General features: G+C 37.5%; 1 protein-coding gene across 9 annotated transcripts in view; it reads right to left on the reverse strand.

Annotated features, from left to right (window-relative positions):
• The window catches only part of PSS1 (phosphatidyl serine synthase family protein), a 270,634-nt gene that overhangs the window by 178,524 nt on the left and 69,309 nt on the right, over positions 1-22,801 (reverse strand). For all 9 annotated transcript variants that reach the window (XM_089379089.1, XM_089379092.1, XM_089379096.1 and 6 more), the window contains 2 exons: positions 20,247-20,306; positions 19,935-20,025 (listed from right to left, as the gene is read on the reverse strand). In XM_089379089.1, the coding sequence (XP_089235215.1) occupies positions 19,935-20,025; positions 20,247-20,306 (151 nt within the window). The remainder of the gene's footprint in view (positions 1-19,934; positions 20,026-20,246; positions 20,307-22,801) is intronic.

Genomic DNA, 22,801 nt, shown 5'->3' on the forward strand with positions numbered 1-22,801 from the left:
TAAGGGTATTGACTGTGAAGAGGATATCTGGCCTAGTGTTGACCAAATACATGAGAGACCAAATAAGTTGTCTATACAAGGTGGGGTTGACATCTTTATCATTTGATGCATCTATCTTCTTTCAATTAGTGATCATGGGTGTAGACATGGATCTACAATCCTGCATTTTGAACCTCTTCAGAATATTTGTAGCGTATCTTCCTTGCCCAAGGAAGATCTCCCCATCCTTCTACCACACTTCCAATCCTAGGAAATAGTGCATCAACCCCAAATCCTTCATGTCAAATTTTGCTGCCAGGTTCCTCTTGCAGTCCTCTATGAGCCCTAATGATCTTGTCAAAAAGAGATCATCCACATATAAAACTAGAATGAGTGGCTCACCCTCTACCATCAAATAGTAAAGGTTGGGATCTGCATCACTCTTGACGAATCCCTTCTGCTGCAAGTAGCTATCAATCCTTCCATACCATGCCCTGGGAGCCTGTATGACTCCAGATAGAGCTTTCTTCAATCTGCACACATGAGTGTGCCTCTCAAGAGTCTCAAAACCCTCAGGTTGTTCTATGTACATTTCTTCCTCTATCACCCCATTCAAGAAGGTTGTCTTGACGTCCATCTAGTGAATCTTCCATCCCATTTGAGTTGCTAGAGATATAACTGACCGGATAGAAGTGTATCTAGAAACTAGGGCGAATTTCTCCTCATAATCTATCCCTTCATTTTGTGCATACCCCTTTGCCACGAATCTAGCCTTGTATTTTTCCACACTGTCGTCTGCCCAATTTGATCTTATAGATCCATCTAAAACCTACCACTGATTTGTCTTTCGACCTTGGCACCACCTCCGAAACATCATTCGTCATGATAGAGTTATACTCTTCTACCATGGCATCTACCCACACCTGATGTTGTGCGACCTCCTGAAAGCTAGAAGGTTTTGCAACCTGAGCCACCAATGCCTGGTACCTGTCAAGTTGTTTGCACTGTCTTTTGCTCATCCTAGGAGTTCTAATAAACTCCTTTGCATCTCTCAGTGTCTGACGAGCCTCTTTGTTGGCTCGTCCACTAATCATGGGAGGTTCTGACAGCTCCTCATCCTGTCTTTGCTACTCCATCTGCTGAGAACTCCTCGCGTTTCCTGCACATGAGGAAATAGTGGTATTGGTCACAGTACTTGATCCTTGTGATTGTCCTCCTGCCTCTCCCACTGGTTGCCCCTGTTGCTAGACCAAAGGAGCTTCTGTTGACTGACACTGATCACCTGCAGGCATCTCACGAGATCTCCTGAAAGCTCGGTCCTCCATGAACTTCATGTCTTGTCTTACTACAATCTTCCTATTGCTAGGAATGTAGATTCTGAATGCCTTTTAGGTTTCGTTGTACCCAACGAAGAACCCCTTCTCTGCAATATGATTCAGTTTGGTCCGTTTATCATCTGGCACATGGCAATAAGCAACGCTGCCAAAAATTATGAAGTGGCTAACTTCTGGCTTCTTCCTCGTGAAGACTCCTTCTGGCATTTTCTTCCCCAATGCTCTATGAAGAGCCTTGTTTGGGATATATACTATCATGTTACATGCTTCTGCCCATAGAAATCTGGGTAGATCCTGGTCATATAACATAGCCTTTGCAGCCCCAACAATGGTTCTGTTTTTCCACTCTGCTACACCATTCTATTGTGGATTATATGGAGTTGTCTATTCTCTCTTGATGCCTTCCTTCGCATAGAAATCTGTGAAGTCCTTATCAATATATTCTCCACCATTATCTGAGTGAAGCACCTTGATCTTCTTCCCTATCGCATTCTCCACAAGAGCTTTCAACCCTTTGAAACGATCAAAGAACTCATCCTTTGTCTTCAAGAAGTAGATCCAGGTTTTCCTGGAATGGTCATCAATAAAGGTGACGAAACATTCGGCACTACTGAGAGCTCTAGTGGACATCGGGCCACAAATATTTGAATGTATGAGTCCTAACACGCCATTAGCTTTGCTGTCACTTCTGGGAAATGTTGCCTTAGCATACTTCTCAAGTACACATCCTTTGCACACATCATTGTGTTCTATGCCAAGTTTTGGAACCCCTGTTACTGTTTCTCTGAGAATCTATGGTACCTCTCCCTACTGGAGTACATTTCGTTCTATTTCCCATAGTAATTTGGAAGTCCATCTGCTCCTCTTTGTAGCTAGAGAAATATTCTCTAACGCCTATCGTGTGAGTTGATGCTCCATTGTCTATATATCCTGCTAAGCAAGCAAATTCGTCCTCCAATCTAGAAGACAAATCTGAAGTCTCTTGAATGTTACTTCTGTCCATGGTTATGCTGAAGAATTTAGTATTCCTCTTTTCCACCCTGATGTTGTCTCTGCTCTAGAGAACTGCTGCAAAAACTTCTGCCTCCAGCTAGAGATCTGCTCAAGAAGAAAATCTAAGCTGCTCCCTCTGCCTCTGGAATCACTTCTCTAGAAGAATTGAATTTTTCTGCACCTCTCTCAGAAAAATCAGTCTTCCTCAAGCAATTCGGCCTCCTGACAAAAAGATTGCGCTGCCCCTTGGGAATTTCGCCCTGCTGCCCACACTAAGCAGCAAAATTCCTTCTTTTTGTTTTTGAGCTCTCCAATTGATCAATTGTGCTCTGATACCAGGGGAAATTTTATCTATTGCAGCTACTGGAAATTATTCTTCTAACTAAAAATTTAATTATATAGTATATTTTCTACAGCAAACAATGAATAAAATCACAACTGCAATTTTCACCATAAAAATATTCTGGAAAATAAAATACTGGAAACTGAGAAATTCTAGCACACACATAAGAATTTTGACACGGTTGTTTTTGGACAATTGTCCCTAGAAAACCCCAACTTGGGAAAATCGGTGCAACAGATGAGGATTTTATTATTAATCTTCAGCAACAATTCTGAGTACAATGATTTAGATGCTCAGCTGGCAATCTAATCTGAGGAAAATACTAGCAAAAATTTCGTGAAAATTTTCCCTCACCCCACAACTATTTTTTGCCTTTGAAATTGTCTCTCTAGCCTCTACGCAGAGCTTACGCTGGCCCTCTGACGATTTTAGCCTTCCTTCCTTTGCCTCTCCCGAGAACTGGAAATCTTCCTCCAGGAATGTTGTTGCCCTCCTCTTCCACCTGCTACTCACCCTTTGGCTCTATCATCTCTGCAAAGCTGCTACTACTGAGAAAATCGAATTGCCTGGGCAACTGAGTATTTGCACTGGTGTTTCCTCCATTACCACATTGACCTCTTATAATCCTTTGTTGGAGCACCAATGGCCAAAATTAAAACTTAATCAATGGTTAGGATCATCTCTAGATCGATCCGTGTGAGTTTCTAGATGATTCTCACCTTATCTCAATTAGCATTGATTAATTAACCATATTCCCTAAAAGTTTAGACTTAGGAAATATTTAAAAATCGGTTAATAATCTAATTGAGACACTTCTAGGCGGAATTTCCATAAATGATTTCTGGGTTTTGGAGATCTCATGTATTGTTGCCTCTCCACCAAATGTCATGGCTAGAACACATCCGATGCCACAAAAACTAACAATACATTGGAGATTTGTTGAACAAATCTGACATCATTGAATGCAATCCTTTGTCCACTCCAATGGAACAAAATTTAAGGCTCACATCCAAACAAGGAAATGAATTTGAGGATGCAACTAAGTACAAACAACTCGTAGGAAGTCTTAACCACCTCACTACTACCAAACCGTACATTTCATTTGTTGTTGGAATCCTTTTCATGTTTAAGCAAAAACCTTGTGAGAGCCATTGGTCTGCCGCAAAAAGACTTTTAAGGTACTTGAAGGGAACTCAAGACTTTCAACTCAAATATACACAGGTGGATGACTTCAACTTGATTGGATACTTTGATTCACTTTGATGGAGATAAGAAAAATGGAGTATCTACTTCAAGGTATGTTATGAGTCTTGGATCAGGAGCTGTCTCTTGGATGTCACGCATACAATTCATTCCAGCACCATTCATTTTTCTCAAACAGGAAGCCCTCTCTGACATCCACTAGGCTTTCCCTGACCCAGGGGCAGAGTTTTTTCTCTTTCGGGTTCTTGACTAACTCTTCGGTTTTTTGCCTTTTGGATTTTAGAGTTAGATTCATATTTAAGTGGCGACTCCATTTCTTTCATTTTTTACAAGAATTTCTGCTAGAAACCTGCTTCTTAGCCCCTTTTCCCTTTAAGCAAGTCATCATGAATGACTTGTTCGCTCCTTTTCGTTTTACTAACATTCCTTATGATATTTTGGAAAATGCCATTAATAATTTACCTTCTTTCACAAAGAATAATGTGATCACCGCTAGAGATCATCTCATAAAGTTTACTCATCATATGCTAAGGTTATGTGCCTCTGCACATTATGATCATGAAGATGTCAAGATGCGGCTCTTTGTCCTTTCCTTGGAAGGTGATGCTAGGAATTGGTTTTGTGATTTTCCTGACAATTTCTTTGATTCTCTGAAAGCTGTCATCAATGCTTTTGAAAATAGATATGGGGATTAAAGGGATTCGCCTTGTACCACTAGCGCTATGAAGAAAGATGAAAGTGATCTTGTAAAGGACCCAACTATCATGGAAAGGCTTCAAAGGAATGTGTTGCATCAATCTTTTCCATATTGCGGACCTTGTGAGCATTTTCATGATGAATCCACTTGTGTCGTTGCAAGAAGAATCCTCGATAGTGGATAGGAAGGAACAAATGATCAAAGGGGTGTTGATGATAAGCATTTTATCAAGGAATTAACTCAAATGCTTAGAGACATGCAATCCAGTCAAGCTCAGTTGATAAAAACCATAGAACTGAACCAAGAGAATCACTCTAAGGAAATGAAATCCATGCACACCAAGTTGTTAGCTATAGAAGAAAGGCATGTTAAAGAGTTGAACACCATAAAAACAAATCATAAGAAAGAAATGAGCTCTATGCAAGACATGGAAGCATGTCTTCAAAACAGATTATTAGCTATAAAGGATATGGAAGCCGGTCAGATCTTCCTTCATAACAGGTTTTTGGCCATGGAACAAAACGAAGCATGATTAATAAAGACCATGGAATTAGATCATGCTAAGGAAATGAGTACCATGGAGAACAGGTTACAAAACATGATAAAAACCATGGAGGTTGATCACATATAACAAATGAAAAGTATGGAATCAAAGCACGTCAAAGAAATGATTGTTATTCAGGATAGGCTAGACAAAATGGAAAGATCACAGAATCAGGAGCTCCAACTTAGAGCAAAGGATCGAGAGGGCAAGCATAAAGAGCTTTCAATGAATCACAAGCCTCCCAATCCGCTAAAGCAATTCCCATCTCATTGTGAGGAGGTCATTTCTCCCATTGGAAACAGGTTAACTAGAAGTTCCATGGTTGGAAAAGAAATTAACAAAGATCAGGCTATTGGGACCAATCACAGTGCTAGTGGGACTTGTGTGTCACCTTTAGGCTTTGACAAAATATATTCAGGATAAAATTTGGCATGCCTCAGACACTTCAAATTTTTCATCCGAACATTTTCAAGACCAAGGTAGAAAATCTACATCGGTTATATATTCAACATCACAACCCACAAGAAAGAAAGGTAAAAAACAGATAAGAAGAAGGAAGAGGTTTGATGGATCTGATGGTCGAGGGCAACTCGATATTCGAATAAGTGAAAGTCCTAGGATCTTCAGGATTCAACATGGCACATCAGAAAAGTAGGCCATGGACCTGCCTGAGAGTAGGAAGATACTTAATATACACTTCGTTGAAGACATCTAATGCCATAGGGCATCCTCTGCATTGTATTCCTAACCCTACACTCTTAGTTAGGATTTTATTTATGTCATTAGTTAGTTTTCATTTTATGCATTTATATTTCATGTCTTTATGTTTTGATATGTTCGAGTAGATTTTTTCTATTCCAACAGATGTTCTATATATACATGATGATTTTGATTTCGAACGGATATCTATTTGATGGACTTCTATTTTCTTGGATATAAGATTCTGGATTCTCACATTACTTCAACAAAACAACGTGTCCCCATATGGAGCGAAATGTTGACCACACTCTGTCAACAGTCCAAGGAAGCAGAATGCGAAGACATGAAGATATTTTTTCAAAGTTCAAAGTCATCAGCCAGCACATTGTATCATTCTAAACCCAATTTCTGCAAGTTGTACTGTAAATGATGCTAGTATGATCGTTTAATTATGTAACAACACCTAGTTAAGCCTCTAATGTTGGCAACATATTTCATCCTAAGAAGTTTTTTAATCTCACCGAATTATGTGTGTTTCTAAACAAGAATAATCGACAGATTTTTTCTTTCAGCTTAAACCCCAAAGCTAGGGTGGAATCCTTGACAAGGTCTTAAGTGAGTCCTAGTGTTATATCGAGTCTTTTGTAAAAGTGTGTTGCGGAATAATTTAAACACATTTGGCTAAATTATTTTATTACAAACACATTTGGCCTATACTAGATCATATTGAGTCGCAAAATTGGGTAAATTGTTGAGGGTATGAGTCTAAATGTGTTTTCCCCTTTTAAGGGTTGATATTGTAATAATTTGATGTACAATAACAAAAAACAAAAAAAAAATATTGGTGCATGGTCCCTCATATTTAGACACCATGGCTAAAATATTTGAGGGTAGAAAAAATAATTAATCTCTTTTAGTGTCAATTAGTTAACTTTTCTGGCAAAATTAAATTAAATCTTAAGCCAAAAAATAATTAATTTTGAGTCAAAAAAATAATTATAGAGAAAATAATTTATTTCCAAGTGGAAAACAATAAAAAATCGTGGGTCAAAGGAAAGTCAAATTTTGGAGGTCCCCCACCAATAGAAAAATTGGTATTTTCATAAAATTTGAGCGCTTGGACCTTGGTGGTTAAGTCAAAGTCAATTTTTTTAGGAAATTAATCCAAAATATTAATTTTTGGATTAATTAAAAGTGGGCTTCAAGAAAAATTCGAATTTTTACTCGAAATTAAAAAATTCGACAGTGGAGATTAAAAGATGATCAAGATATTTTCAACGGTCGAATTATTTTGACAGGAATCAATCCAACTAGTTGTTATTTTCCACTCGGAGTGGTTTCTCTATATAAGGAAGTCTTTTTGCTTCTATTGAATATCTTTGGATGATGTAATTCTTGAACATTGGTATTGAACCACTGCTCTGCTAGGAACATTTTGTATCATAATAGAAAGATTTTGGGGTTTAGTTTATGGTGTTTTTCTTTCGTTGATCTGTGGTATATGTTAGCTATGTGTGATCCCATATTGTGTTGAATATTGCTAAATAAATGTTATTTCATTTGTCAGTGATAAGAACATTCTATTGGTACATGCTATCTTAGGTGATCTGGTTCACCATATGATCTAAATATTTCATTTGAAAATATTATAGAGATTTACAGGGACGCTAGTCCTTAGGCTCCAAGTTCACATACTATAGGGAAGAGATGACTGTGTTTGGGCTCTGAGATTTCTTTATGGTATTTGATTTTGTAGGAGGGTTTCAACCAATATTTATTTTTTCGAAATTTGTTCATCCATTGTTATTTATCTAAATTATTTCTCTAAAAAAAAATAATTTCTAAATATTATATATTTGTAACCTATTTGTTTTGCAACACTTGGGGTTTTATATTTGTATATATATTTGGGGTTTCTGCATTCTTTGATTCATTTGTGCAGGTGAACTTCAAGTTGTTCATGAGAATTTTGGTGGGCTTTTGAGGTAGATCTAGGCCTAGAGAGGCAAGATCTACACTCCAAGCTCAACGTCTAGCCCAAGAAGGAAGCATCCAGCATTTTTGCAATGAGTTGTGGTGAATTTTGGCATTTGCAAGGGTCCAAAAAACTTTTTGAGGCCTCCAAGGCCTAGCCATCACCTTCTCCAGCCTAGTTGTACCTTCTTTTCCCTCTGCGTTAGCCTTTTCTGCTCATTTGAGTGAGTCACGGGCCATTTTGGCCTTGTAAACCATAGTTGCAGCCTTCTTGGGGACTCAACCTCCCTTTAGGGTAGTCGTCTAGCCCTTTAGAGGCCTGGACCCTCTCTTCCCAACCTAGCCATGGGCTTAGGCTACCCTTAGGAGCCTTTGCCCCCCCCCCTTGAAATCCTAGCCGCAGCCCCCTAGGGCCTTTTCTTACCTAGCGTCAGCGTCTAAGGGCTTGACATCAGCCCTAAGGAGCTTATTTTCCTGTTATGTGCTTCACTTTCACCTTTCCAACCCTTTGTTGACACTTCTAGCCCTAGTCTTAGGGTTTTCTAGCCTTTTAACCCTTTACCTAGCCTTGTATTTAGTCATCTCGGATTTGATATTATTTGAGTAGGCTAACATTGTGGTTTTGCAGCAGTATTAGAGCTCATTTGGTGGTTGCAAGTACCCAAGCTCATTGGAAGTCAAACTAACCCTCAACTAGGCCTCTACACCACTTGGTTCGTCTCTTTCCCCTCCTCGTTTTCTTTGTTTTGTTACAACCATTTTATGCAGTCGCATAACGTTAATAAAATTATTAAATTTGACTAAAGATCATCTAATAATGACTCAACTTAATTGGTTAACCATTGGAGCCTCTTGGGCATTGATAAATTGGCACCTTGTTGGACTAAATCACTAATTTTCTGAGTTATTTCAAGTCTGATATATGTTTCTTTGAGGTCTGATCTTAACATTAAAAATCGGATCTATGGTGCTTAAGCAACGTTATAATCAAGTGAATATCATTGGAAGTTGAATGCATTGATTTTCTAGCTTATCTTTGGCATATTGCATCGTTTCTTGACTGCTGATATAAAATTGCACATCTCTGAATACAAGGTTGCAGCAGTAATAAATCACTCTTAAGTCTCTAAGATTGGCTAATGACCTCTTATAATTCATAATCGTTTATGTTTGAAGTCATTTGGAGTCTGGACATAATTTTGGTCAAAGGCATCTAGTTGCACTCTTGCATTTATACACATAAGTGCTCTAATTTGATTGGTAATTTACATTGTGGATTAATGCTCTTAATTTCTCATTGCCATTATTGTCATTGGATAAGTGGATTCATTGCTCATTGTTAAATTGGATATCTCTTGTGGATGCTATTCTAATCATAATTGTGATAAGAGATATAATTGTGTATCTAATTGGCATATTGGTGATTACTAATTGCCTTAAGTAGCATTGATCTCGTCTTGTTTATCTCTTGAGCTAATTGTCTAATAATATTACCGACAACATTTTTCTGGCACCATTTAATTTGAGCACTTTCTCTTGTGGTTGAGATTGTTTATTGTTTAAGTATTTCGTTGTTTATAATTGAAGATCATTGTAATTGGGTACTTAAGTAACCAAATAATCTCACCTTAAGAGCACTCAAATCTTGCATTTGCATCTTAGGGCTAGCATCTTGCATTAATTAATTAACTTCCAAGCATAAGCTTGGTCGATAGAAAGATAGGCCCACCTTTCTCATCTAGCTTGAGGAGTCTAGCACCTCTTTAGTAGTTAACATGGTGACCTTGCAGTTGTCAGAGCCACAGTCTCTACAACACCGGAGGCATCAAGTGGTTAGAACCTTGGGGGAGGTTTAGTTAATCAAGCCTCAGTTTGCTTCCCCTCGATTTCTCTCTCACAACTTATTCTAGAGACTAGTTTCAAAACAGGTAAGAGGAGGGATACACTTAGAATAGGCATATAACTTCAAATAAACCAAGATTTTGCATCTCACCTAGACTGTAAGGTATGCATCTCATTTAGGATAGTGAGGCATCCTTAAGCAACAATTGTTCATCCGATGACCTGGTAATTAATTCATCTTAAGCAAGTAATTGACTCCATTTAAGGCACCGATCTTCCATAATAATCTAATCAAATCATTTAACTTGCTAAAATTAACCAAGTTGCTAGGCCATTTAGTTGTGTCTCCCGGACTCGTCGATTGCCAACAAGTCTTCCATCTTCACATTTCATAGGGACTACACCTCATAGCTTGTTGTAGGGAGACAACTAGAATGGAGAGGGTGGGGATCAGAGTGACAACCCCCGCCTTGAGCATTGTCATACCTTGCATGTACAGTTAGGGCAACAACATTTTATAATGCCGTTTTCGAGGACAAAATTTCTTGGTCCTTGGCGTTCCGACCAATGTTGCACGAAGCGCCCCCCCCCCCCCGGGCGGATCCAAGCCCCGAAGCGCGTCCCGTACGGAAGCGCCTAGGAAGCGTGGCCCGAAGTGGTGCTTCCAAATTCGGAAGCGCCGCTTCCTGGAATTTTGGAAGCGCCGCTTCCAGACCTCCGAAGCGCGCTTCGTACGGCGCTTCAGGCCTCAAAAGCGTGGCGCTTCGGAGGAGGAAGTGTACGCTTCCCGTACGCTTCTGTACGCTTTGGAAAGGAGGCCGCGCGCAAGGCAAAAAAACGATTTTTTTTTTAATTTATGTTAACTTAACATAAAGGGGGTGGGTTAGGGTGAGGTTAGAGTGAGATTAAGGTGAGGAATGAAAAGAATAAAGCCTCCATTCATTCCTCATTTTCTCACTTTGAGTTTATGAGAGTTGGAGAAGAAAAGAGAGGAGAGGAGAGATGAAGAGAGGAAAGGAGAGGAGAAGAGAAGAGAGGAAAGGAGAGAAGAAGAGAGGAGAGCTTGGAGGAGTGAAGGAGGAGGAGCTAGGAGAAGGAGGAGGAGCTTGGAGCAAGAGCTTGGAGGACTTCATCTACAAGAGCTAAAGAGGTAAGTTCAAACCCCAAACTCCCTTATTTTTTTGACAATTTTTTTGTATTTTTCTCCTCCGTCTCCTACTCTTTCCCATTGTTTCTACTTGCTCCTTTACTTACAGGTTGTCCACCACCTATATCCATATTCCAAGATGGTGTTCTTTTGGTTTCTATGTATCATTCCACTCTTGGTTTTAATGATGGCAAGGGGGAATAGAAATAGAAGGGATGAAACACAAGAAGACGGTGGTCCCAATATGAGTGACCCAATGTATGATGAGGAGGAAGGGCTTGAAGAGGAAGGGCATGAACCTGAAGAGGACACTGAAACACAAGATGGGAAAGCTACATCAACACCCTTGTGGAACTATGTGACCAAACTTGATGGGGGAAAGGGTGGTGGATCTTACAAATTTGTGTGCCCTCATGGTTGTCATGAAGGAAAACCATATTGTGGTTCATATACCCGTTTGAGGAGGCATCTTTGTGGGGTGCTGGACAGTGATGAAAAAAAGGGTCCTGTGGGGGTACAAATTTGCCCAAACATTTCCGCTGAAGAAAGAAGAAAATACATCCAAATAGAGATGGCTACACAACAAAAAAACAAGAAACAAAGAACTCATTCTGAATCAAGTGCAACCTCTAAATTTGGTAGCTGCTCATCTCCTCATGGTACTTCTGCAAGCTCTGGAGGTAGAATAACAATAGGGGATTTCCTTAATGTTGTTGGGAGGGATGATGTGGATGGAAAGATAGTCCGTTTTCTTTGTGCTTGCGGTGTACCATTCAATGTGCTTCGCTCTCCCTATTGGCATGAAATGGTAAAGGCCATCAATGAAGCCCCAAAAGGATACAAGGCCCCCAACTATGAGAAAGCTAGAACAGTGTTATTAGAAAGAGAAAAAGCTAAGGTTCAAAGAGCTTTGACACGTTTTACAAATGAGTGGGTAGATTCTGGGGTATCCATTGTATCAGATGGGTGGACAAATATTAGAAACCAACATTTGATAAATGTTCTTGGTGTTTCTTCTAGTGGTGCAATATTTATTACATGTCATGACTCCTCCTCCATCACTGCATCTGCACAAAACATTGCAGATCTCCTATTGAAATCAATCAAAGATGTTGGTCCAAATAATGTGGTTCAAGTGATCATAGATAATGCAGCAAATTGTAAGGTAGCAGGAAAAAATATTGAGCGTACTCATCCACACATCTTTTGTTCTAGGTGCCTGGTTCACACATTGAACCTTTTGATGCATGATATTGTGAAGCACAAAGAATGTGGGTGGATTACTGAGCTTTACAGGAGAGGGAAGCAGCTCATTAAATTCATCACAGGGCATACAAGGGTAAACTACTTCTATGGCACTTACTCCAAGTTGCAATTGATTAAAATTGCAAAGACACGATTTGCTAGTTATTACCTCATCTTTAGGCGGCTAGTGAAGGTGAGACAAGCTTTAACTAATCTGGTGTGTGCTGAAACATGGGATGAAATTAACACAGACATAGATGGTGCTAATGCAGTCAAGGACATTGTTCTTGACAGTTACTTTTGGTCACAGGTTAAACATGTTTTGCAATTCACCAAACCAATTTACTACATGATCAAGTTTGCACATTCAGATCGACCAGTAATTGGGGAGGTGTATGAGCAAATGGATAGCATGTTGGGGCAAATTAAAGACATTGTTGAGCCTAGAGATACCACGTACAATTATATTCATGTAGAGGTGCAAAACCAATGGGAAATGCTAAATGTTCCATTGCATGCATTAGCATATGTTTTGACACCTAAATACTATCATCCATCATGGCTTTCAACACCAGCACCTGGGGGGGAAGCAGGAGAAAACCACACCAAGATCAAGAGGTTCACAGAAAATATATGGCTGCATTGAGTAAATTAATCCCTGATGAGGAGGCTGCATTGGTACGGAGACAGGTGAGCAACTATACGCTTAACACTGGTCCATTTGGGAGCATGCATGCAATTAAAGATCGAGAGACTTTTTCTTCTCTCGAGTGGTGGAACATGCATGGAGGGGGTACTCCACTTCTACAGGCTTTGGCATTGCGGGTGCTATCACAGGTGGTAAACACTTCTTCTGCAGAGAGGTGTTGGAGCTCTTATTCTTTCATCCACAGTGTTAAAAAGAACAGGTTGAGTTTAGACCAGGCAGAGAGCTTGGTTTATGTTCATTACAACTTGCGATTGTTGTCCCCTTACTATGAAGATGCAAAGTCTAATAAAGAGCTGTTGATTTGGGACAAGAATCCAGAGGAGCCCAATTTGGAGGATGGAGTGTTGCGATTAGAGCAATTAGAGGATGCTCTTATCCAGGTATGTCCATTGTGGTATGAATTTTCCAATTTTTCCTTATAAAGCATTTCTCTAATTCATGTTTTTAATTTTTTTGTTAACTAGTGTTTTTTTTTGCATGAATTTTTTGAGTGATTCCAGGATGATGATGATTGTGTTGATATGCCACCCCCACCCCCATCTGGTCCCTTGGTTCTTAGGTTCCATGGTTCAACACCAACAGCAGGGGGTTCTTCTTCATCAGTTTCAGTGCCACTTCCACAACTTCCACCAGCACCATCTTCTTCATTGCCACCACGTGGAGGCCCCCGCCCGCCGACACATTCTGTCCGTGGTGGAAGGAGGAGAGATTAGTAGATATATTCACAGTCTACTATTTTTGTCATAGATTACTCATTAGACTTGTAGGCTTGTGAATTTGAAATTTGAACCTTTTTTGTCTTGGCGGTGACCAAGTGACATATTTTGTAAACATTATTATTTGAATTTTGGACATGACAAATGTTGATAGTTGCTCACTTGCTAGATAAATCATAATATGCATAGATATGTTTTATGTTTTATAATATGCTTAAAAATTTGATGTATGTTTGTAATAGCTAGAATATAGATGATTGTTGTACATACTCGTAACTACAATGGAATCATGGATGCCATATCTATCTTGATTTATGAAACAATATGCATGTTTTCATGTCTTCTACAATTAATTTGCTATTTGGGATGTTTGTTTTGAGTATAAATGCAAAAAAAAAATATATATATATATATATATATATATAGCAGACGCTTCCGCGGACGCTTCGCTTCCTAGATTTTTGGAAAATGACGCTTCCGCGCTTCCGCTTCCAAAAAATACTTCCGCTTCGCTCCCGCTTCGTGCAACATTGGTTCCGACACTTTATCATCATCCTTTCCATCTCATCATCTTTTCATCCTCTCATTCTTCATTCCTTCACTAATCTTCTCATCACCCTATTCACCTTTCTGTTTGCACCTTAGCGCCTAGACGTTTGGGTTAGTTTCCTGTTTGGGTGGTGATTCCACTTATTCATCCATTTACAGGAGCTTACACTAGAAGAAATCCTGGTAGCTCGGTTAACCCCACTCTCAGAGCTTGGTTAAAAAAATTATATTATAGTAAGCATCCATTTTTCGAAGACAGGAAGCCCTCCTTGACATCCACTTGCTTTTCCCTAACCCAGGGCTAGAGTTTTTTCTCTTCCTGGTTCTTGACTAACTCTTCGGTTTTTTGCCTTCTGGATTTTAGAGTTAGATTCATGTTCAAGTGGCGACTCCACTTCTTTCATTTTTTACAAGAATTTTTGCTAGAAGCCCGCTTCTTGTAGACCACTTGTTTTTCTTGAACAAGGATCTCTCTCTAACATCCATTAGCCCCTTATCCCTTTAAGCAATTCATCATAAATGACTTGTTTTCCCCTTGTCGTATTACTGAAATTCCTCATGATATTCTGGAAAATGCCATTAATAATTTACCTTCTTTCACGAGTAATAATGTGATCACCACTAGAGATCATCTCATAAAGTTTACTCATCATATGCTAAGGTTTTGTGGCTCCGCATGTTATGATCATGAAGATGTCAAGATGCAGCTCTTTGTCCTTTCCTTGGAAGGTGATGTTAGGAATTTGTTTTGTGATTTTCCTGGCAATTTCTTTGATTCTCTAAAAGCTATTGTCAACGCATTTGAAAATAGATATGGGGATCAAATGTATTCGCCTTGTACCATTAGCGCTATGAACAAAGATGAAAGTGATCTTGTAAAGGACCCAACTATCGTGGAAAGGCTTCAAAAGAATGTGCCGCATCAATATTTGTCATATTGCAGACCTTGTGAGCATTTTCATGATGAATCCACTTGTGTCGTTGCAAGAAGAATCCTCGATAATGGAAAGGCAGGAACAAATGATCAAAGGGGTGTTGATAATAAGCATCTTATCAAGGAATTAACTCAAATGCTTAGAGACATGAAATCTATTCAAGCTCAGTTAATAAAAACCATGGAACTCAACCAAGAGAATCACTCTAAGGAAATGAAATTCATGCACACCAAGTTGTTAGCTATAAAAGAGGCATGTTGAAAAGATGAACACCATAAAAACAAATCATAAGAAAGAAATGAGCTCTATGCAAGACATGGAAGTTGGTCTTCAGAACAGATTATTAGCTATAGAAGAAAATCATGTTAAGGAGCTCGAAACCATGTAACCCACTCATGAGAAAGAGATGATTTCCATCCAAGAAAATCATGACAAAGTAATAAAGGAAATGAAAGTCGGTCAAATCTCCCTTTAGAACAAGTTGTTGACCACAGAACAAAACCAAGCATGATTAATGAAGACAATGGAATTAGATCATGCTAAAGAAATGAGTGCCATGGAGGACAGGTTACAAAACATGATAAAAACTATGGAGGTCAATCACATACAACAAATGAAAATTATGGAATCAAAGCACGCCGAAGAAATGATTGTTATTCAGGATAGGCTAGACAAAATGGAAAGATCACAAAATTAGGAGCTCCAACTTAGACCAAAGGATCTAGAGAGCAAGCATAAAGAGCGTTCAATGAATCACATGCCTCCTAGTCTGCTAAAGCAATTCACATCTCTTTGCAAGGAGGTCACTTGTCCCATTGGAAACAGGTTAACTCGAAGTGCCATGGTTGGAAAAGAAATTAACAAAGATCAAGCTATTAAGGCCAATCACAGTGCTTGTGGGGCAAATGTGTCACCAAAGTTAAGAACATTGTATAGGTACATGCTATCTTAGGTGATCTGATTCACCATATGATCTAACAATTTCATTTGAGAATATTACAAAGGTTTACAAGTACGCTAGCCCTTGGGCTCCAAGTTCATAGACTGTGGGGAAGAACTGAATGTGTTTGAGCTCTAAGATTTTTTTACGATATTTGATTTTGTAGGAGAGTTTCGGCCAATATTTATTTTTTCGAAATTTGCTCATCCACTGTTATTTATCTGATATTATTTCTCCAAAAAAATATTAATTTGTAAATATTGTATATTTGTAACCTATTTGTTTTGTAGCACTTAAGGTTTTATTATTTTTTGGGATTTTAGATTTTGTATATATATTTGGCGTTTTTGCATGCATTGATTCATTTGTGTAGGTGAACTTCAAGTTGATCAAGAGATTTTTGCTAGGGTTTTGAGGTAGATTTAGGCCTAAGAAGTTAAGATCTACCCTCCAAGTTCAACGTCTAGTCCAAGATGGAGGTCCAACATTTTTGCAGTGATTTATGAATAATTTTGGCATCTGCAGGGGTCCCAAAAAATTTTGAGGCCTCAAAGGCCTAGCCGTCACCTTCTCCAGCCTAGTCATGCCTTCTTTTCCCTCCGTGTCAGCCTTTTCTCCTCATTTGGGTGAGTTGCGGGCCATTTTGGCCTTGTAAACCCTAGCCACAACCTTCTTGGGGCCTCAGCCTCCCTTTAGGGTAGTCGTTTAGTCGTGGGCTTAGGCTAACCTTAGGAGCCTTTGGGACCCTTGAAACTCTAGCCGCAGGCCCTCTTGGGCCTTTTCTTTCCCAGCATCAGCCTCTAAGGGCTTGACGTCAACCCTAAGGGGCTTATTTCACTTTTTCGTGCTTCTCCTTGGCCTTTCCAGCCCTCTGTTGACCCTTTTAGCCCTAGTCTTGGGGTTTCTAGCCTTATAACCCTTGCCCTAGCCTTATATTCAGTCATCTCTGATTTTGATATTATTTGAGTGGGCTAACATTGTGGTTTTGCAGCAATATTAGAGCTAATTTGGTGGTTGCAGGTACCCAAGCTCATTGGAGGTCAAACTAGCCCTCAACTAGGCCTCTAGGCCTCTTGGTTTGCCTCTTTTCCCCTCCTCATTTTCTCTGTTTTGTTACAGCCATTTTATGCAGTCATATAACACTAATAAAATCATTAAAATTGACTAAAGATTATCTAATAATCACTCAACTTGATTAGCTAATCATTGGAGCCTCTTGGGCATTGATAATTTGGCACCTTGTTGGACTGAATCACTAATTTTCTGAGTTATTTCAAGTCTGATATATGTTTTTCTGAGGTCTGATCTGAACATTAAAAATCTGATCTATAGTGTTTAAGTAGTCTTATAATCAAGTGAATATCATTGGAAGTTGAATGCATTGATTTTCTAGCTTATCTTTGGCATCTTGCATCGTTTCTTGACTGCTGATATAAAATGGCAGACTACTGAAAACAAGGTTGCAGCAGTAATAAATCACTCTTAAGTCTCTAAGATTGGCCAATGAGCTCTTATAATTCATAATCGTTTATGTTTGAAGTCATTTGGACATAATTTTGGTCATTGACATCTAGTTGCACTCTTGCATTTACACACATAAGTGCTCTATTATGATTGGTAATTTGCTCTAAGTGACATTGTGGATTAATTCTCTTAATTTCTCGTTGCCATTATTGTCATTAGATAAGTGGATTCATCACTCATTGTTAAATTGGATAACTCTTGTGGATGCTATTCTAATCATAATTGCGATAAGGGATCTAATTGTGTATCTAATTAGCATATTGGTGATTACTAATTGTCTTAAGTAGCATTAATCTCGTCTTGTTTATCTTTTGAGTTATAATTGTCTAATAATATTACTGGCAACATTTTTCTGGCACCATTTAATTTGAGCTCTTTCTTTTGTGGTTGAAATTGTTTATTGTTTAAGTATTTCGTTGTTTATAATTGAAGATCATTGTAATTGGGTACATAAGTAACCAAATAATCTCACCTTAAGAGCACCCAAATCTTGCATTTGCATCTTAGGGCTAGCCTCTTGCATTAATTAAATAACTTTCAAGCATAAGCTTGCTCTATAGAGAGATAGGCCCACCTTTCTCATCTAGCTTGAGCAGTCTAGCACCTCTTTAGTAGTTAACACGGTGACCTTGCAGTCGTCAGAGCCACAGTCTCTGCAACGCCAAAGGCATCGGGTGGTTAGAACCCAAGGGGAAGTATCATTAACCGAGCCTCAATTTGCTTCCCCCCGGTTTCTCGCTCACAACTTACTCTAGAGACTAGAGTTCAAAATAGTTAAGAGGAGGGATACACTTAGAATAGGCATATAACTTAAAATAAACCAAGATTCTGCATCTCACCTAGATTATAAGATTTGCATCTCATTTAGGATAGTGAAGCATCCTTAAGCAACAATTGTTCATCCGGTGACTTGGTAATTAATTTGTCTTAAGCAAGTAATTGACTCTATTTAAGGCACTAGTCTTCCATAATAATCTAATCATATCATTTAACTTGCTAAAATTAACCAAGTTGCTAGGCCATTCAGTCATGTCTCCTGGACTCGTTGGTTGCCAACAAGTCTTCCATCTGCACATTTTAAATGGACTAACCCCCATAGCTTGTTGTAGGGAGACAACTAGAATGGAGAGGGTGGAGATCAGAGTGACAGCCCTCGCCCTGAGCATTGTCGCACCTTGCCTGCATAGTTTGGGCAACAACACAGGAGAAACAAAAGTGCAATCTATTCCTATTTTAATTGACAATACTTCTCCAATAAAATTGGCCAAGAATCCAAAATTCCATGATCGAACCAACCATATCAATACAAAGTATCATTTGATTCGACATGATGTTGAGGCCAAGACTATTCACCTATGCCATTGTTTCACAAATGAACCGATTGCGGACATCTTCACCAAAGTGCTTGGAAGAGAAAAGTTTGAAGGATTAAGAATGATGCTCGGACTTACAAACACCCCTTCCGATTAAGCAGGGGAATGTTGACAACTAATCCTCCGGGATTTGGCAAATATATTGTAAATATGTAGATATAAAATAAGACAAAGAGACATTGGAATGTGAACCCCAATGGTCTCTTTCCCCTATGTGTATATATTAATGTTCCTCTTAATAGAAAATTCAATTTTGGAGTTACCATATACCTGGCCTAACACTGCTAATATTTGTGATTTAGCACATACAAGAGAAATATAAAATAGAAATGTACAAAGAAGACGAGTAATAACATATATTTTAGAATAATATAGCACCAATCATGTCTGACTCTCCTTCAAAACAAGCAAGAGGAAGATGAGTAACCTCACCCTTGTTGAATGGCTTGTGTAAGAAAGCTAATAAATTCATACATCATAAATAACCACATGTTCCAAAAACATAAGTTATGAGAACTGCAACACTAAACTAGCATTCATACATCTACAAGTTCCCTTTATGCATCACATGATTACATTTAAGAAATATATTGTCTATGGTATTACATCCTCTGAAGTTGTTTTACATTTGTTTTAAGGTTTTGTTTCAGTTTTGGAATCCGAAGAAGGATATCAATCCATGTGTTGATGTAATATTTATGAACTGTGGTAAGATTTATTTTTTGTTAATGCCTGTCTGCAGGAGAATCCTAGTGTATAGGCTTAGTGATGAACCAATTTTAAGTATAGATGGTTGTTAGTATGTATAGAAGATTATATCTACGTCAGAGAAGTTCAGGCCCTCTTAGAAGGATGATTTAAAATACTGGAAGACATATGCTGATCGTAATTTCATTTTTTCTTATTAATGAAATTATTAATTATTCTATACACAAAATATTATATGGTATTAAATCAAAATTTATGCTTGAATAAGTACTGGATGATATTTATCACCCATTGGCATACACTACTATAATTTATTGCTTACAATAGACGAGATAGCACTGAAAGTAAAACTATGTTGCATTGAGTTGATATAAATGCCGATGTTGTATGCAGTACCATGTACATTGTCTATAAAGAAGCATTACATAGGAAAACTAAATGAGGCAAAGGTTGTATTCCACCAAGATTAGATTTTTGTACCTGAAAGAGCAAAAATGTAAGAGCTACTAGGTAAACAACTGCTATTCCATGAACCAATCGCCAAATTGCCGGATGAGGTCTAATCAATATGCTGACAAAGTTGAATTTTTTAGTATCATTATGAGCAATATACAAACGCATTTAACTTCTAGAAACAATCAACTAAAGAATTCCAAGGCCCACTTAAACATGGCATACCTTAATAAACACACTCTAAATCTGCATCATTTATAAATATTCAATTGATTCCTTTAAAAGAGGATGATATTCCAAATGCAGCATGAGGAACTAAGCATCAGGTGGATCACTTACGTGGAGGGTGCTTGCAGCAAGCAATAACCAAGAAAAACAGCTATCATTGCCCAAACACCTCTGAAAAATTGCATATTGATATAATATAAGCTATCATCAAGGTTAATTATTAATGAAGCAAATATGTATATATATCAGTTCTTGTTGCACTATATCCAAACAAAAGGCAAATAATGATCTTTGTGAACAAGTGATTTCATGCACTATATATTCAGGACTTAAAACAAGACGAAGACTCCATTGACAGTTATACTTTTGAAGCATAAAGTAAATAGTAGAATAAAAATTTAAAATTTTATTAACCAAACACTTGAAGTGATTTCCTAGCACTGATTTTTTTGAACGACTCTTCTAATCTTTGAACGTTTTGATTTACTTGTATATTTCACCCTAGAACATTCAGAACTCCAAACGAAGTAACTGTATGTATGTAACAAACTAAGTTTATATAAAAATAAACACAAATAATGTAAAAGACAACAAATAAGATTAATGAATAATTAGTTAGCAATTAATGAAAAGGTATGTCCCTAAGGACATAACCATTAGTGAAAGGGTACTTACTTGGTTATATATACAGGACCCTCATTCTCATTTGTATCATCTATATCATCTTATTCATACATTTTAATATATATTCTTGTATCTCAATGGAGATCTTTATATTCCAAGTCTTCAGGAGTATTTAACTTGAAGAATGAACTTTGTTCGTTACATTGGTATCAGAGGTGTTCGATCCTCTAGACGCTCAACTGCTGAAGAGAACCAGTCTGATCCAGCCTTTAGCCATTAATCCTTTGTCAACCTTGTTGTCGTCACAATTGAAGTGTTTCGCTACATAAAGTTGGAGTTTCTTTTTTTCGTCACTCGGGACTTTGGCCATTAAACAAATAGAAAGGAAGACAAAAATAAGATAGCCAAAGAAATAAAGAAAAATAAAATAAAAAAGTACATATAAAGATCAAATAAAAAAAGATTAAAAAAAATATATAGTCCAATATAAATTTTGAAGAAGAACATTCATATATATAAAAAGGTTCTACATTATTGATAAAAAGTGCATGATAAAGTTAAGAGGGATTCTTTCCAAATATCTTTAAAACTATACATAACAGAAGGAAGAGTAGATAATATTATCTTGATTCTTCATTAAGTGGTTTACAAGCCCGTGGTTTTAGCAATCCATGGTAATTGCCCGTGGTATTTTCAAGGTAAAAGAAAAAGTTAAAACAAAAGGAATACAAAAACTCTTTATGTGAATGATAAGTTTTAATTTTTACGTAGAGAAAATTAACTGAGTCAAAAGCACATAAGTGGACACATATTTTATATTATACCCCAAAGAGTTGACTAGCCACATTTCACTAGGGTTGTAACTTTTCAAAACGAAAAAGAAAAGATTATAAGTAAAAGATATGTACAGAGAAGTAAAAAAAAAAAAAAACTATATTATATAATTTTTAATATAGTGACATATTTAAAAAAAGGGGCGATTACATAATATCTTAAGTCATCTTGACAAAACAAATGGGATCAATCATTGAAAAAAAATGATGGAGCTCAATTCTAAAATGATGAAGGAAGAAAAGCTTTCCTATAATGGTCTTTCAGTTACAGACTATGTAACCTGACACGTGGACTCGGGATTCATCGGATACGGGGATTCGAGTGTCGGATTCGGACACGTTGACCCCCCGGAATAGGACACGTTCGGATATGTTATATCTATATCTATATATATATATATATATAAAAATTAGATATTTCTTACACAAATTCTCATTAATGATACAAATTCATTGATTTCAAACATAGATCTTCATCTAGATGTAAGTTTTATTGTTTACAAAGTAAGTTAGTAACATTATGGCATGCATAGTACATACAAAATTCAAATACATGTCAAATAAATGATAAATCAATGAATCATAAATTCTAAATTCATAAATGATAAATCATAATACATATTCAATTCATCAATGATCCAATAGGAGAAAGACAAGATAGTAAGATAAAGACACTGACAGCTGTAGTTTTCTCATTAAGTCATCAAAATCAAAATGATGGAGCTCAATTCTAAAATGATGAAGGAAGAAAAGTTTTCCTATAATGGTCTTTCAATTACAGACTATGTAACTTGACACATGGATTCGGGATTCGTCGGATACGAGGATTCGAGTGTCGGATTCGGACACGTTGACCCCCTAGAACAGGACACGTTCGGATATGTTATATATTATTTTATTATTATTATTATATATATATATTAAAAATTAGATATTTCTTACACAAATTCTCATTAATGATACAAATTCATTGATTTCAAACATAGATCTTCATCTAGATGTAAGTTTTACTGTTTACAAAGTAAGTTAGTAACATTATAGCATGCACAGTACATACAAAATTCAAATACATGTCACTTAAATGATAAATCAATGAATCATAAATTCTAAATTCATAAATGATAAATCATAATATATATTCAATTCATGAATGATCCAATGGGAGAAAGACAAGATAGTAAGATAAAGACACTGACAGCTGTAGTTTTC

Source organism: Pinus tabuliformis, chromosome J (genome assembly GCF_031772625.1).
Source record: "Pinus tabuliformis cultivar Carrire ecotype Pingquan chromosome J, CPIR1, whole genome shotgun sequence".
NCBI lineage: Eukaryota > Viridiplantae > Streptophyta > Pinopsida > Pinales > Pinaceae > Pinus > Pinus tabuliformis.